Below are 18,242 nucleotides of genomic sequence, written 5' to 3'. Positions count from 1 at the left end.
TTATTATTCAAAATATTTTAATTAGAAGGATATAATTGAACATTAAAACAATTTATTTAATTCCAAACAACTTTTCTTAATGACAATTTTCGATATTGTGAAATATAACGGTACTTTACTCTTGAGTGAAATTCATATTTTTTGACATACCTCGTATAAAATTAATTAAATATGATATTTGATGATGGCATCTTAGATTATATACAATGGAGAGTATTTTATAAGGAATAACTTTTTTCGTAAACCTGATTATAAAAAAGTTATCAATAGGTTCCTACTTACGCAGACATACATATAAGAGCTAAAAAATTGTTTTGCTGAACATTTATTTAGAAGCTTATTAATAAATGTATTTTAGGTCAGTTTTACAGAAAAAAGTTTTGATCACTTTCTATAAACATTTTTTAGCTGGTAATTTTCGGTTTTTGTATTACATTTTTGATATCTTTCTTAATTTTCTCAAAAAAAATAGTTTATTTCATCTCTAAAGTAAAATAATTTAGTGGATTTTAAAGATTGCATCCTAAGCTTTAAAAAAGCACTTATAAAACTGTAACATATCTGTTCAAACTTGAGCAATACTGTCTTAAATTGGTGGTAATTCTATAAAACTACGAAGATTTCAAAAATTACATTTTTGAGACGTCATATCATTTGAATTAAATTTTTGAAATTTCTTTTTAATGAAACATCATTTAGTAAGATGCTTAAAAGGTAAGTTGTGCAAAATTGAGGGTTTTGTAAGAAAAATTGTATTAGTTACACATCTTTAAATCATTTTTAAACAAAATTCATGTAGGATTTTCCGTCCACACCGTACTTATGCCCATACATTTTATTTCTTTTTATTATAACCATAAGATAGCTTACTTATTCTTCTTTCAAGTTCAATTTGTAAAATTTCATTTAATCCATTAGTTAAAGAATTACATTAAAATAACTCAACCGTGCACTTCGCCGTTCGCTAGTTTACAGTGCGCCAATGTTTGTGAGAAGGGTGACTTTAGCGTTATAAATAAAAAATTATAGAAGATACAGATTTAATTTTAGAAAATTCTTTATATAAGATTTTTTCTGTAAAATTTTCTGAATTTTTCAATGTTTTTTTTCTAAAGTTTATATTTTCGGAGGTATTTAAAAAAACATCTAATTTCGTAGTTCATTTGTTTAATAAAAAATGAAGCACCCACTTCTCGAGTAGAACTTTTTGATATGTTGTTTACTAAACATTTCTTAATGTAATTACAAAAAGTTCTACCTTGTTTGATTTTTTCCGAAGTGAAAATCTATATGCACTCCCCTATATGATGGACTATCATTTGGTTATGATTATGATTTTGTACACATAAATATATAATTATATTTTTTGAACTTACCTACCTAATTTTTATTTTAGATTTTCTTCATAATAAAAGAAGAACTGCAGTTATTATGAAACCATTGTCTGGACGGTGTATTTTATCGACTTACAGCAAGAGTACCTTTTAATACTCGAATTTGTCACATTTTTTAATTTCATAATTTTATGTATGTAAGTTGTGATTGTGAAAATATTGTTAAGTTGTATTCATAGTTCGCTACTTGTTTTTTTTAAATACTATTTTTATTATAATTGGTATTGTAAAGTTGATATCCTCAAATCAAAATATAATTTATAATTCGAATGTATTATTATTTTTTAATCTATAGAAATAAAAATGTCCTCTTATTAGTTTTCCCATTAGCTCTTTAGACAAGGCATTAGTTCTTCAGTTTTTGAGATTTTTTAGCAGTAACAATAAATACAAAGTGATTTTCTAATGCATACGAAAAATTAAACAAGCAATTAGACTTCATAAGTCCTAAGTTTTCATCCAACATGTCCGGAAGTTGATATTAGAACTCTTCGTGAACTTTGCATCTGTTGATATAGGATATCAGTAATTTTGAGTCATTTTTGCCAAACTTCCGGTCACAACTTTTTAACCGGAAAAAACATCAAAACAAGACATAAAATTCGGAAGTGTATTTTGCCCAACATTCAGTACCATATATCATAGTTGGCCTTAAACCAGTCCTATAGAACTTACCTTTTAGTTTTATTGGTAGCCTTCTATCACACAGTACTGCACGTACCACTTTCCACTTCATCTAATTCTCTACTTTTATTAACTTCATGTCCATGTACTTCCCCATTGCCCAGTAATGTCGATCCCAGATATATAAAACTATTATCTTGTGTGATTTCTTGTCTATCCAAGCTAACTAATCTATGCAGATTTCGAATACTATCTTTAAAAAATATACTATTTTGTCCTACTTAATTTTAATCTTTTTTCTTCAAGCGCCTGTCTTCACGGCTCTAGTTTTCCTACAGTTCTCTCTGATTTTTCTACCAACAAAATATGTGCATACATTAACATCCAAGGATCTCCCAGTTATCTGATCCAGGATGAATGAGAATAAATTTAACACAGAACCCTAATTTCACTCAAAGACAATTTTCCAATTTCACATGCATTTGCTATAATGCTAATTGATACCATATCATATTATATATCTTGCACCACATATTCAGCCGGCACTCCTTTCCTACTTAGTACCAGTAGGTTTATGGTAGCTTTGCCATATGCCTTCTCAAGATTAATAAATACTATGTAATATGTCTTTCTCTTTCACTCAAGTTTTCCATTAGCTGTCTTAAAATAAAAATTGCTGTTGTGGACCTGCCATGCATATTATATCCAAAAAGACTTTTATCCATTTTTATTTCTAGAATCTTACACTAAATTTTGTTAGATTTTTCCATAAATGTACAATAAAAAAATATTTTAATTGGGTGCTATGGAAAATGGTCTGAACAAAATTAAGCAAAAGTTTACTGAAAATAACTATTGCAAACTAAATAAAACACTAAATAGCTGTTTTTTATTTCTTTATTAAAAATCTAGAAAATGAAAGTAGATTTCTATTCAGAGAATTTAAAAAAAGATTTTTAAATCAGATTTCTATTATATTGTAGAAAGTAATACAAATCTCTCTACTTATGACACATAGAAATGGGTGGCATATATAATATAAAGTAAGTAGTATCTAAGTAAATCGTAGTAAATCTGTATCATTGTAGTTTTCCAAAATGTTTAATTTGAAAGCAATTTGTTTTAGAAATTAATGTTCAACATGACACAAGGTCTCAATATGCACACCATAAAAGGGTGACCATACACAGGATGCATACTCAAGACAAGAGAGCAATAAAGAGTTTTTAAGGAAGTAATCCCAGTAAAATCATGTGTGCTTCTTTTGATAAAGCCAAGCATCTGAAATGACTTGTTGGTTACATTATTTTAAGTGATCGGAAAGTTATAGAGTTGCATTAAAAGTGACGCTTGGAACCTTGATGAAAGTTACATTAACAAGGTAATGCTGGCCAATCTTATATTATTTGATTGGGGATCTGGACCGAGAAAAAGTAATAGCTTTACATTTAGATGGATTTAGACTCATCCCATTTCCTGTAAAACAATCCAACAAGTTGATTAGCTCATATTGAAGTTTATCACAGTCATTGGGAGATTTAATCAGACAGCTCAACTCTGTCTTCAGCAAACAGCAAAAAAAGGAAGAGGAAACACGTTTATGAATATCATTTTTATAAAAATGTTAAACAGAAGAGGTCCAAGATGTGAGCCTGGAGGAATTCTTGAAGGAACAAGAATTGTTTTGGAAAGAAAATTACCAATTTTTACTGTCTGTCTACAATTAGACAAGTAGCTGCTAAACAGGGTTGGCAAAAATCATGGTTTTTTCAAAAAAAAAAACAGGTTTATTTGGTTTAAATCAGGTTTACTTGATGCATAGTATCATAAGTCTAAATACTTTAAAAGTGAATAAATTATTTTATAAAATAATAGTAAGAAACAATGAAAAAAATGATTAAGACAGCTTTTATTTTTATTTACACAAAAAAAAATTAAAATAACAAAAAAAAACATCTTCAAATGTGATAATATTACAAATAGCTAAGTTCTAAAGTAAAAAAATATAATTTATTTATCTTAGTTTTCTTCATTTGCGGCAGCTGTATTAAAGATTTTAAATAAAAACACCAATTTGGAGGTTCAATAAAAAAACAGGATTTTTCTTAAAAAAAACAGTTGGTTTAAACCAAGGTTTTAAACATGTTGGTTTAAACCTGCCAACCCTGCTGCTAAACCAAGAAATCATTGGTTCATCAACACCAATCATTCTGAGCTTACAGACCATGAGACATCCTGTCGAACGCCTTGGAAAAATCTGTATAAATTGTATTAACTTGACACCCTTTTTCCAGGGACTCAAACAAAAAATCTAAATAAGTTAATAGGTTCAGCTCAGTAGATCTATGGGTTCTAAACCCAAATTGTTGATTGATAAGTTTAGGCTCGAGTAAAGGAGCTACAAAGTCACAAACCAGACTCTCAAACTACTCAAACATTTTGGGTATCACACCAATGATGCTAATAGGACGATAATTATCAACAAGAGATTTATTTCCATCTTTAAATATACGTTTAAGAAAACTTTCTTTCCAGTAATCTGGAATTTGAAGGGAACAATTAAATATGTGATACAATGGCCTGGAAAGGTTAAAACTGCATTTTTTAAAAACAGAGAAGGTATATTGGGCCCTTTTTAATATCATGAAAAGAGAGCTGATATTAAAATTATATGTTTAGTGATATGAATGTCGGATGAAGATAGTTGACCGGGCACATTGAGATTACTCTGAGAATAAATTGCAAAATAATCAGCAAAGAAATTTGCAATATCTTTGCCTGAGTAACAAGATTTGTCAAGATATATAAGTCCACTAGAAAAAGCACTATTTTTTCTTTCATTGTTTACAAAAGGTCAGAATTTATTAATACTTGAAGATATAGCTGTTTCGGGAGACTGAATAATATGAACAATATATTATATTGTGAACAGCATTCCCCAGTCAAATCCTTGTGCAATTGTCTCACCCAAGAAAACTCAAACAAGAGACCAAGAAATAGTCATTCAAAGAACCAATTGACTTACATTTTTTGTGTAATTTTTTCTTTAAGATAATAGAATCTTTTGGAACCAGAAAAGAGTCTACTAGTTTCGTCTATGCTAGGTGGTCACTTGTCAAGGAAAAATCTAAGAGGCTGTTGTGTATTGTCACATGATGAGTACATTGGAAAATATTATGGAAATTGCAAACATTTGACATAATCTGGATGCAAGCCCCTTCCTGTAATGGTATCAACCAACATCATATTTTTATTTATGATAATTATTTTTACGAAAAAAGTTATTTTTTATAAAAAGGTGTACATGGTCTAAAAACTAAGACGCAATCATAATATATATCCAATTTTATCAGTTTTATACGAGGTATGTAAAAAAAATTAATTTCGCTCATGAGTAAAGTACTATTATAGTTTACAATATGTCAATTAGAAGGATGTAATTGCATATTGAAACATAGTATTTAATCTCGAACAACTTTTTATAATAATAATTTTCAACATTGTGAAAAATAAAGGTACTTGAGCGAAATTGATATTTTTTACATACCTCGTATACTGCTGATACAATTTTGAAATCTGATGATTGCAGTTTAAGTTTTAGACTATGCAGAGCAGTTTATGAAGAACAACTTTTTTTGGTAACATTGATAATAAAAAAAGTTTTCCATATGGTTCCAAGTTATGCAGACACACTGTGTGTATACCTAATAAGTGAAAATTGAAGAATGTCTAAAGAAAACAACTGAATATGATTAAATATGAAAAGAAGGCAGTCATCGAGGAAGTATTTACCTTCACTCCACACTCTCACTGCTTTCTATGAAGCTTAGAAGAAGACGTATCCAGATAATTTGATTAATCGTAAAATATACGAAATAGCTATTTGTATAACAAGGGAGGAAAGTGCTACTTTTCCTCCCGAGAATGAAGTTTACTGCCCGACGCGTAGCGGAGGGCAGTAATCATTCAAGGGAGGAAAAGGCACTTTACTCCCATGTTATACATATGGTTTTTCCACCTTCCTCAAATAACAAGTCATTTTTTCATTTTTACTTAATTTATTTATGTAACTAACCAACAAAATTTATTAGAACTAAAACTAACAAGTAGGTACAATATAACTGTCAACTGTCAAATATAAGTCAAATTATTAATGTAAACATTGTTAAATCAAAATAACAATTTACTGTTTTTTACCATTCTGCAAAATACAGGGTGTTTATAAATAAACGTTAAAATGTATAGATAATTACGTAATAGAAAATATATATTATGCAGGGCGTCAATAAGTTATATTTCATGAATGAAATACCATGACGTCACTTTTACTTTTCCTCCCTAGGGAGGAAAAATATTTTCCTCCCTAGGGAGGAAAAGTACAACTTTGCTCCCTACAATCAGGTCCGGAAAAGTATACTTTCGGTAGAGGTAGGTGGAAATAGTTATTTTCCTAACAAGTGCAGAAAGTCATTCTTTTCCGCACGCGACTGCAGTTTGCCGAACGACGCGAAGCGGGAGTTCGGCAAGCAGTCGAGTGCGGAAAAGAGACTTTCTGCAAGAGTTAGGAACAATATTTTTTCTAAGAGTCTTTAAAAAATTACCAAATCTTAATCAGTTAACTTAATTATTATGAAAATACATACACAAATTATTTATTTGACAACGTTGTCAAAACCAAACTTTCAATATAATTAGTTATCATGACGACGATCTTGGTTTCCATGACAATGATTCAAAACGACTGTTATTGTCTACCGATTTGACTTTCGAATATTATGTCAAAATAATTTTATTTCATCGAATTGTCGCGTTAATTTCATATAAAACAGGAGCACAATAAGATATATTTGAAATAAATTAGTAAATAATATCTAAATATTAGTTTATTGCATGTATTATAATTACTTTAATGCCATATTAACATATTTAAATTAACACGCGTGCGGAAAAGTAAAAACCGCGTGCGGAAAAGTAACACGCGTGCGGAAAAGTGAAACTTTCTAAACTAAAATGCGTGCGCGAAAGTAGACATGTTTGCACGCTAGTAGAAAAACATATTTTACAGCCTGATATCGGTGTAAAGAAACCTAAGAAAAATACATGCGGTACATGTGACAAATTAAAAATGAAAATATGCAAGAATTAGGATGAAATAAAATATAACTAAAAGGACAGTTAAACAAAAACCATTTACAAGCTGATCAAGAGTATAAAAACAAAGAAGACAATAAATTTCTAAGAATCATGCTGCAGTAGTAAAAAGTAAAAATAGTGCACTAAATCTCATGTTTGTGGGACTTTTCTCCTCCAGTGTGAACTTCTATGTGATTATTTAAATTTGTTTTTGCAGTCAATTGCTTACCACAATTGTTGCATTTATAAGGTTTTTTACCACTGTGTATTGTAATAGGAACTGACATATTTATGCTGATTTAGATTAAATTTTAGAGTAAAATGCTTAACACAAATTTCACATTGATAAAGTTTTCCTCCAGTGTGTGTTCTTAAATGGTTTTTCACACAGGTCTACAACAAATTTCACAATTTAATTGTTGCTTTTGCACACTGGCTACTTAATGGGTTGTTCTTTTTGTCATGAATGTCCAGCCACTGGTTTTATAATAACTTCAGTTCGTCTTGTATCATAAATAAAATCTAAAATAAAAATTAAAATTAAAAAATGATTCTATATTTACCATAATCATAACCAAATGATAGTCCATCATACTGATTTTGATATACCTTCATTATTTTTTAACGGAAAAACCATATCACGTTATCTTTTAAGGAATGTTTAAAAACTACATATATAAACAAAAATGAATAACCATTTTCAATTTCGTTGCAAAACGAAAATACAGCCGAACCATATTCTAGTCCAATCAGAGAGTGCAGCAAGCACCTCTACCGGTTTCGAAACTTATTAATCTCTCATCAGGAGGCACATATGCTGCTCTCCGCGATCATACCAAAACAAACCCCAGCGTGCAGTCCCGGATTGCAACGAACGAAATGGCATAGATGCCCTAGCGGCAACTGCTACAACAATACTAAGTTTTCACTCTAATGGCATATAAAACAACATAATGCTATTCTACACCCCACCAGAATGAAAACAATGGGAACCTTCTCTGGTTACACCTCCGAGGCTTCTACAATATGCAAGCCATACGGATGCTGAGACTAAGGAAGATGAGGTAATTCTACAATTTACAATTCACGTCTCATCTGCTCAGCGCGGTAAAGTTCCAACGAGAGTGGTTCCCTTCGTACTCCAACCAGAGTAAATGTAACATATTTTAACTCTAATAAAATATTTCAAACGTTTAGTGTTGATTTTGAGAGTAAACTAAATGTAAGACCAAATCTTTACCTTGTCAGGATCGTATCATGAGGTTTTTTTCCTCGTTATTTACTATAGGGATCACTAACAGAAGATTTCACTGTATTCATTTATGATTTTTCTGATATTCTCTGATTTTCTTTCTTCTGATTTTCGGATATCCTTAAGTTACATGTATGTAATCGAATGAACTATCATCTTCCAATAAAGTCAACCCTTTCGCGTTTCTGCTCTCCTGATATAAAATCGTAAAAATTCTCGAATTTTAAGCGAAAGGCCACACGGGCGATAATTTACGACGACGTAAGAGCAGTAAACCTGACGAGGCATTGGTTGATTAACTCCTATTTCATATACAATTGGTGGAGTAGTTAGTCAACCAATCGGTTTACTGCTCTTACGGCGCCGTAAATTATCGCCCGTGTGGCCACGGTTATTAGACTTTATTACAGTTGTCTTGACCGACGGTGGTGGGGAGACTTATATTTTTGACTTTACGTCACAAGAGTACACAATCCCATATTTGTAAATGATTTTCGATCATTGAATGTGTGTTATTGTGTATATATGTGTATTATTTGTGTTATTATGAAATAATAAGACAAATAGTACACATTTTATCTTATACCGGGTGGTGAATCATAAAACGGGCCATAGGAAACTCAATGTAAAATTCTAAATTGTTGAATTCCTGCTTCCTTAATTATTTTACATCAAAAGTCATGAGAGAGAGAGAGAGAATACTTGTAGAGAATTAAAATCTGTATTAAAATCAAAAGTTAAAATTGTTCTATGATTTAAATGCATTTTAAAATTTTGAAAAATATACATTTGCCACAATTAATTTTAATAGAGTGCGATGGAATAAGTGCTGCCCCCCCTGTTAACTTGTTTATTTTAAGAATATAAGCAATACGCTCGGACAGGTCGATTTTTAAACTAACCATAGTATATTATAGCATCAACGTTTTGAACTTTACTTGATCCCTCTTCAGGTGACAGCCATAACTTTGATTTTTTTAAATGGGAAAGTACATCAAGTGACACCTTATTTAAAAGCTCTTAAAATACTGAGTTCAAAAATGTATAATACTCTAATCCTGTTTGAGAGCGTAGGCGAAAAATTTCGGTCGAATTCTTTCTAAATGCAATCATTTTTTTCGAATCCTGAAAAAACCAATAAATATTTTTGAAAAATTTAAACGCAGAATGAAATATTACAGTATTCTCGATGGTCCAAAGTCCCTAAGAACTCCTATAATGTTTATTTTAATAAGTCACAGTGGTGGAAAAAAGAGAGAATTTAGTGTGATTTTTAATTTCAAATATATCATTCAAAAGAAACTTTTTGTTTATTCTAAGGGACTGTCAGCCCTCGGTAATAATCTAATCTTTTATTCTGCGTTTAAATTTTTCAAAAATATTTATTAGTTTTCTCAGAATTCGAAAAAAATAAATGCGTTTAAAAAGAGTTCGACCGAAATTTTGGGCCTGCGATCTCAAAAAGGATTAAGGTATTATACATTTTTGAAATCAGTATTTTAAAAGCTGTTAAATGAGGTGTCACATGATGTACTTTACCGTTTAAAAAAATCAAAGTTATGCCTGTCACCTGAAGAGGTATCGCGTAAAGTTCGAAACGTTGATGCTATAATATACTATGGTTAGTTTAAAAATCGACCTGTCCGAGCGTTCTGCTTATATTCTTAAAATAAACAAGTTAACAGGGGGGGCAACACTTATTCCACCGCACTGTATAATGAAATTGTAAATTTGAGTGTTAAAGTTAGGCCACACGTTACTATTTTTAACTGACAGTGCTCACACCATTGACTGAATAAAAAATCTTTATTATTAATACTTTCTCCGCAACTGAGGGTATCTTATCAACTGTATTGTTTTTAAACAATAGATGATAAAATAGAAATAATTGAGAGTTCACAAATGTGCCCATTATTGCATTGTGTGTGGCCTAAGTTTGGGCTGAAAACTGAAATGTATTATATTTTTACAGAATTTTGGAATATGCTTAATTACGTAGACCAATTTTAACAGTTGTTTTCAATACAGATTTCAATCCTCTACAAATAGTTTCTAATGTCTTTTGATGTAAAATAATTAGGGAAGCTGGAATTCAACAGTTTAGAATTTACATTGAGTTATTGCAAAATTTTGACGCATGTCATTCTCAATGTGTTTTAATTGTATTCATTTTTTTCGAATCTGGAGAAAACTAATAAATATTTTTGAAAAATTTAAACTCAGAATGAAAGGCTACATTATTGCCGAGGGCGGAAAGTCCCTGAAAACTTCTATAATGTTTATTTTAATAAGTTACAGGGCTGAAAATAAAAGAGAAGTGTGATATTTAATTTAAAATATTTCATTCAATAGAAACTGCTTGTTTATTTTTATTCTAAGGGGCTTTCCGCCCTCGGTAATAATGTAATCTTTCATCCTGCGTTTAAATTTTTCTAAAATACTTATTAGTTTTCTCAGGATTCGAAAAAAATCATATTGCGATTCAAATGACAGTACTCTCGTAACGTAATCGCACCCTTAATGTCCATTGGTTAGTCGATCTGGGCAACTGTAGTAATGTCTAAGAACCGTGCCGTGTGGCCTTTCGCTAAACGATTGTTTCAGTCCTGAACATTTCAGGGACTACCTTTTTCGCTTTCAGGTGACACAATTGTAATATATCTGCTTGTTTCAACTGCGTTGCTTCACCAAAAACGAAGTTAGAAAACTATAGGCTATTCTAACTTATGCGTTACCTTTTTCGCTTTCCGGTGAGACAATTATAATATATCTGTTTGTTTCAAACCCGTTGTTTCACCAGAAACGAAGTTAGAAACTATAGGCTCTTCCAAGTTGTGCGTTACCTTTTTCGCTTTCCGGTGACACAATTATAATATATTTGCTTATTCCAACTCCGTTGCTTCACCAGAAACTAAGTTAGAAAACTTTAGGCTCTTCCAAGTTGTGCGTTACCTTTTTCGCTTTCCGGTGACACGATTATAATATATCTGCTTGTTCCAACTCCCTTGCTTCACCAGAAACGAAGTTAGAAATCTATAGGCTCTTCCAAGTTGTGCATTACCTTTTTCGCTTTTTGGTGACACAATTGTAATATATTCTGCTTGTTTCAACTGCGTTGCTTCACCAGAAACAAAGTTAAATTTTTAGTTTATGAATGTTTTTTTGATTTTGATAACAATTTCCGAAGTGAAAGTCGAAACGTCAAGTAAACTTGATTTCAAACTCGAATTGTGGCTTATGCCCAAATAAAATAGTAAATCTTCATTTGTATTTCTCACGCCGGTAAGAAGAAAACAATGAAATGACCTTTTTTTACATTGGTCCGCATGTATATTTTTTATTTCAGCTTCTATTTCCCTTCAGATATGAGCTTTAAGTTGTTTTTTTTAATGGTCCTTTATTGAGGATCCCACAATAATGATTTTCCACGGTAAATATCAATGAGTGTGATATTTCCTTCCGTCCGACCACTCCATTACTACCAAATATTCAACTCGCGCCAAAACCAACAAAACACTCGCAAACTCGTCCAAATACGTATTGAGAACCATCAAAGCGTTTGTTGAAATACATACCGACAGAAGTTAGATCGTGGTGCGCCGTGTGGGTGCCGTTTGTGCGCCACCTTAAAACACGTACGAATCTGACGAACACGCTGCGCGCGAGCGGCTCCCACACCGAGCGGAACGCATATGTATACCCGCCTTTACATGTATAAACTTCATGTTAATAATGAAAACTGCAATCATAGTTCCTGGCTAAAAACTACCACTGGCCTTTGCATGAGTTAATTAATGTGTTAAAGTTTAATTATATTTATATTTACTACAAATATTGAAACCTAATCAGAAAACCTTACCTTTTTCGACAGGAATTAAATCACACTTCTTATCCTCCTCTTATTTGATGACTGCAATGTTAACTTCTGTATTTGTTTGGTCCAAAGAATTTCAATCATAGAAATAACTATTTTTATCAGTTTTAAAGACATTCTTTATCTCAGTTTTTACAGAATAGGAACAAAATAATATCCTCACACAGGTGGCCAGTATTTCAGATTTTAATCTTACATTCGCCTTTGTAAAAATTGTTTTCCTTTTGCTTTATTTCCATTTTACTGATTTAAGAAAATAATATCACATTCACAGCACATAATAATATATTATTAATAGGAAAATAAAGCAGTAAGTTAACAATAACACAATTCTCATATTCTCAAACACAACCTCAAAAAATTCACGAAAGAAAATCAGGTGATGATCCCGACCAATGATAGCAAAAAGACTTCTAAAAAGGGCATCTATGCCATTTCGTTCGTTGCAATCCGGGACTGCACGCTGGGGTTTGTTTTGGTTGGATCGGGGAGAGCAGCATATGTGCCTCCTGATGAGAGACTAATAAGTTTCGAAACCGGTAGAGGTGCTTGCGACACTCTCTGATTGGACTAGAATATGGTTCGGCTGTATATTCGTTCTGCAACGAAATTGAAAATGGTTATTCATTTTTGATAGCAAACGTATCCGATCCGCTGTTATAGGATGCGCACGGTGAACAGAATTTTGGACGACTTTGCGCATCTTTAGAAAAATGGAACAAATTTTTTGACGAGTGAGCTTACTGATTCCTCCTATACTGTGTTTTGGGCTAGTTGTTTTAATTTGAATTTAGAATCGTCTTTAGGGGCCAAACAGAAAACAAAAACAACCTTTTTATTTTTGATACATGTTTTAAATTATTAGGTCTGGATCCCGCGTATGAAAAAAAGTTGATTAATAGCAAGCTCAAAATTTGTTAATGGCTTAAGGGTGTCTAGTCGGATAAACTTTGATATATGGGAACACTGGAACGGGGGCGGTTTTAATTTTGGAACAGGTTAAAAATTTGGAACGGTCAGACCACGAAAACGGCACATGTATTTTGGCCGACAGAACAGACTTAAACTCTCCGAACAGAGATTAAATTCTCATGCAAAAATCAGACTGCTATTTATCACCAAATGGGCGTTTTAATGAGTGGAACATGTAGAATGTCAAATGACAGGAATTATGACAGGTGATAAATAGCAGTCTGATTTTTGCATGAGAGTTTAATCTCTGTTCGGAGAGTTTAAGTCTATTCTGTCGGACAAAATAAATGTGCCGTTTTCGTGGTCTGACCGTTTCAAATTTTTAACCTGTTCCAAAATTAAAACTGCCCTGTTCCAGTGTTCCCATATATCAAAGTTTATCCGACTAGACACCCTTAAGCTATTAACAAATTTTCAGCTTGCTATTAATCAACTTTTTTTTTCATACGCGGGATCCATACCTATATGTTCTGTTTTGATTTGTAACATTTTTTTCGAATTTAAAATTTTATGCAAGTTCCCTATTTGTGGAGGAGTTAGTCAACCAATGGGTTTAGTGCTCTTACGGCGCCGTAAATTATCGCCCGTGTGTATTAGTTTTAAATTGGATGAAAATAAATAAACTAACATTTGCGTTCAAAAACGAAAATATGCCTTATAGTAGTACATTCTTTCACGGTTTTTGATGTAAATTTTAAAGAACCGCTTGGATTGACATGAAATTTGGCATACGCATAGCTAACATGTCAAAAAAAGTGATATAGTGCCGATATGTGCTTTTGCCCTGGGGGTAACTTTCACCCCATCTCGGGGGTGAAAAAATATATGTCCAAGGTAAGTCCCGAAATGGATAAACTGACTAATTTTAAGCAACTTTTGTTCTATAGAGTTTTTTCACCAAATCAATACTTTTCGAGTTATTTGCAAGTGAATATGTTCATTTTTCAACAAAATAACCTCGTTTTTAGACGGTTTTTCGCAAATAACTCAAGACGTAAGCATTTTGTCGAAGAAAATATTCTAAGCAAAACTATAGCCTATAAAAAAAGTGAAAAAAACGGTGTATATATTATGTCTTTATACGTAGCAAAAGCAGAGTTATAGCTAGTGGAAAATAGGTTCATATTCTAAAAATTCCAAATAGAATAATTCAATGTGAAATATCCAAATAATGAAGCATTCTTAGAAAAACACTCTACAACTTTTTTAAAGTGTTTTAAAAGAAAGCTTTATTTCTGTTTTTATAAAAAAAATTTCTAGCATCAAATGTAAGCAAGTTACGCTCAAAATAAAGTTGGTCCCTTTTGTTTTGGCAAAAAAACATCAGGAAAATCAGCCCCCAATTAGCAACTCAAATGAAATTAATCGTTACCGCTTCACAAGTTAGTTTACTTATGTTGTGTTGATATGAGCTGTAAGTTCCATCGATTCAAAGTGCTTATTTTTGAAAAAAATTGGTTTTAAAGTAAAATTTTTAAAAATTTTAATTTTTAAAACTTAAAAATTGTTACGAGATACCAAAAATCTTAAACAATAAAAAGTCGGCTTTACTTTTTTGAATATTTTTTTTTTTGTTTTTCTGTAAGACAAAAATTGATTAAGATTCGGTGTTTCTAAAATAGCATACACTCGTGATAAGTGACTCGTTCAAGCTCTTTTAACTACAGCTCTTTCAAAAATAAGGACTTTGAACCGATAGAACTTACAGATCATATTATGATCAATATATACGCTAGTAAAAAACTTGTGAAATGGTAACAATTAAGTTTATTTTAAATGCTAATTTGGGGGTGATTTTCCCGATTTCTTACCAAAAAAAGGGACCAACTTTATTTTGAGCGTAACTTGTTTACTTTTGACGCTAAAAATTTTTTTTAGAAAACAAAAATAAGCATTTTTTAAACACTTTAAAAAAGTTTAAATGAGTTTTCCCCAAAAAAGTGCTTCGTTTTTTGGTTATGGCACGTTAAAATATTCGATTTGGAATTTGACGAATATGAACCTATTTTTCATTAGCTATAACTCTGCTTTTACTAGGTATAGTGACCTCATATATACACCATGTTTTTCACTTTTTTACGTGCTATATTATTGATAAGCATTTTTTTTCGACCAAATACTTAATTTTTGAGTTATTTACGAAAAACCGTCTGAAAACGTGGTTATTTTCTAGAAAAATTAATATTATCACTTGCAAATAACCTGAAAAGTATTAACTTGGTGAAAAAACTTTATAGAACAAAAGTTGCTTAGAATTAGTCATTTTATCCATTTTCTCTCGTGATTTACTATGGAATCTCTAACGCGAGAATTTTACTGTCATCGTTGCATTTGGTTGTCTTTTTAAAGACAGATCACATGCTATCTTTTTGTGACGGATATTCTTGAGTTGGGGTTGATTTCATGTAATCGAATGAACTATCTTTCAGTAAAGTCGTCCCAGGAAACCAAACTCATAAATATTGGCAATATCATTTTAAAGTCTTCTACTTTAAAATGTATAATATATGTCTGAATTACCAATATAAATGAGTCAGATTAAATAAATTATTGGAAGAATATTTTACTTAGCAACAACATTTTTGTTTAATTTATTAGTATTTTCTATTTTGACAACGACACCCGATTTGGGCGTCGAAACGTTAATAAAATTATTTTTTTCAATTTAATTGTGGCCTATTTCCCATATAAATAGTTAATCATTATGTGGGGTTAACGGACGTGTAAAGGGGAAAGATTATTGACGTGAATATTTTTATCGTTCTGTATGGAACTTGGCGGGTGTAAAGTCCTACTGGGAGTCATTCAAACTCGTGACGCGAGAGCGTCATTCAAAAAGAAATCGTGACGCTAGAGTTTAGCTTGCGAGATATCATAATATAGGTAGGTACGTATCCATATAGGTGCTTATAAAAATTCAATAAAGGAATTATAATATTTATTTATTATTTTGATTTAAACAAACTTTGTAATAAAAATATTGAATGGGTTGCATATGTGAGTCCATATTAAATGAAGTAAAGAAACACAGACTTACTCACAATCATTTAATAAAACTTTGACGACCGGTTTCGATCTCTGCACTATTCAGATCATCTTCAGGTCGGCGTTACAAGTAGTTAAATGATGCCGTTACAAGGGATGCTTTGTAAGTTCATAGATAACATGTTTAAACGTCCAGATTAGCATAATATACCAGATAGCATAGCTATCCTATTAGCATAATCTGGACGTTTAAACATGTTATCGATGAACTTACAAAGCATCCCTTGTAACGGCATCATTTAACTACTTGTAACGCCGACCTGAAGATGATCTGAATAGTGTAGAGATCGAAACCGGTCGTCAAAGTTTTATTAAACGATTGTGAGTAAGTCTGTGTTTCTTTACTTCATTTAAATTTTGTAATATTCAAATAATAATATTAATTTATAATGTAATGTTTGTATTTATCAAAAACGCATATACGTTGTTTACGTTTGAGTTTGACAGATACGTCAGAGGCAAACTAAATTTTAAATTATTAATAATATTCAGTTATTTATGATATAAGTGTTAAACGTACAATTTTAAGGCACGCATGTGAAAGTTTGCAGAATGAGCGCCTTAAAAATGTACTTTTTAACACGTATATCATACAATATTTTTCTACAAACATTATAAATTTATAAAATACAATATTTCTGTTAATTGCTGAAACCATGAAACCTATGACCCGTAAAAGGTAGAACTGGTTGTCTACACTCAAGGTGAATGTCTAAAAATTCTTAGCGAAAATATTATACCGTTACATAAACTTGTTTTTTTTTACAAAAGTGTTAAAAATGCAATAATACAGTTTAAATTAAATTTTAAAAACCCTTTTAAACCATCTTTTTCAAATTGCGCAAGTTGTACTATTAATATTAATGTTAATAAATGAAATATAAATATTTTGACGTTTCACAATTTGACAATTCACTTGTAAATGCAGTGCCTTAAAATTTTTAAAGCACTAGTAATTTAAAGTACATAGCATTTTTAACGCTCATATGGAGTGCTAAAAATTGCATTTTTAACACAGTTGTAGAAAAATATCATTTTTGATAGTGAATTTAATTATTATAGTAAATAAATAAGATGTTTAAAAACACAACTTGAGTTTGCGTATAGTTTGAAACGAATTTATTAACTTAGGTACGTTGAAAATGCTAATTATGTTTACATTTATAACGGCTTCTCTTTTTAACGGGTAGACCAGGGCGCATCTGTAAAAATATTAGTACATTTGGACGTTGAGAGGTGACTCAAATTTTTTTGCAGAAATTGCTTGAAAATTACTCAAATAATAATATTTGAGTTATCCTGCCTCTCAAAAAGTCCCGGAACATTGTTTAAATAATAAAAATGTCAAAAAATGAAGGAAAAATTCGATTTTTTTCTTCGTTTTTGGATAATAACTTTGAAAGTATTCATTTCCGAGAAAAGTTGTACTAACGTAAAAGTTGCACAATTAAATTTTCTACAATATAGAATTGGTTGAAAATTTAAAAAATAGTCACCCTTGTTGCAAAATAGCAATAATTGCGAAAAAAAACATACAAAAAAGCAAGTATTCGCGTTTTACGTTTTTCAACCATTCATGCTACACTTAGGACCTTCATGTTTCACCCAGAAAAATTTTATGATACAGTAAAACAAGCTTTATGGAACGCCAATGGGGTCATAAATCGGAAGAATGAAATTGAGGCATTTTTAAAATTTCACAATCTAGATATAATTCTAATATCTGAATCTCACTTAACATCAGAGAATAGTTTTAGAATATCCAACTATTTAATGTACAATGCTGCCCATCCAGACGCAGCAAGAAGAGCCAGTGCTGGAGCAGCTATAAACATTAGAAAGGGTATAAAACACCATATTTTACAAAAGATTGAACAACCAGATCTACAAGCAGTCTCCATTGAAATAGAAGATTGGATCGGACCAATCACGATAGCTGCTGTATACT

The 18,242-nt window shown here is 31.2% G+C and overlaps 1 protein-coding gene across 1 annotated transcript in view; it reads right to left on the bottom strand.

Annotated features, from left to right (window-relative positions):
* Positions 1-7,439: 7,439 nt before the first annotated feature.
* The window catches only part of LOC114338951 (uncharacterized), a 296,642-nt gene continuing 285,839 nt past the window's right edge, over positions 7,440-18,242 (bottom strand). Inside the window, exon 6 of the mRNA XM_050650335.1 lies at positions 7,440-7,673. Coding sequence (XP_050506292.1) covers positions 7,635-7,673 — 39 coding nt within the window. The 3' untranslated portion in view covers positions 7,440-7,634. The remainder of the gene's footprint in view (positions 7,674-18,242) is intronic.

The sequence above is a fragment of the Diabrotica virgifera genome, chromosome 5 (assembly GCF_917563875.1).
Source record: "Diabrotica virgifera virgifera chromosome 5, PGI_DIABVI_V3a".
Taxonomy (NCBI): Eukaryota; Metazoa; Arthropoda; class Insecta; order Coleoptera; family Chrysomelidae; genus Diabrotica; species Diabrotica virgifera.
The sequence above is the reverse complement of the archived record's forward strand: the minus strand, read 5'-3'. Positions and strand labels throughout refer to the sequence as shown.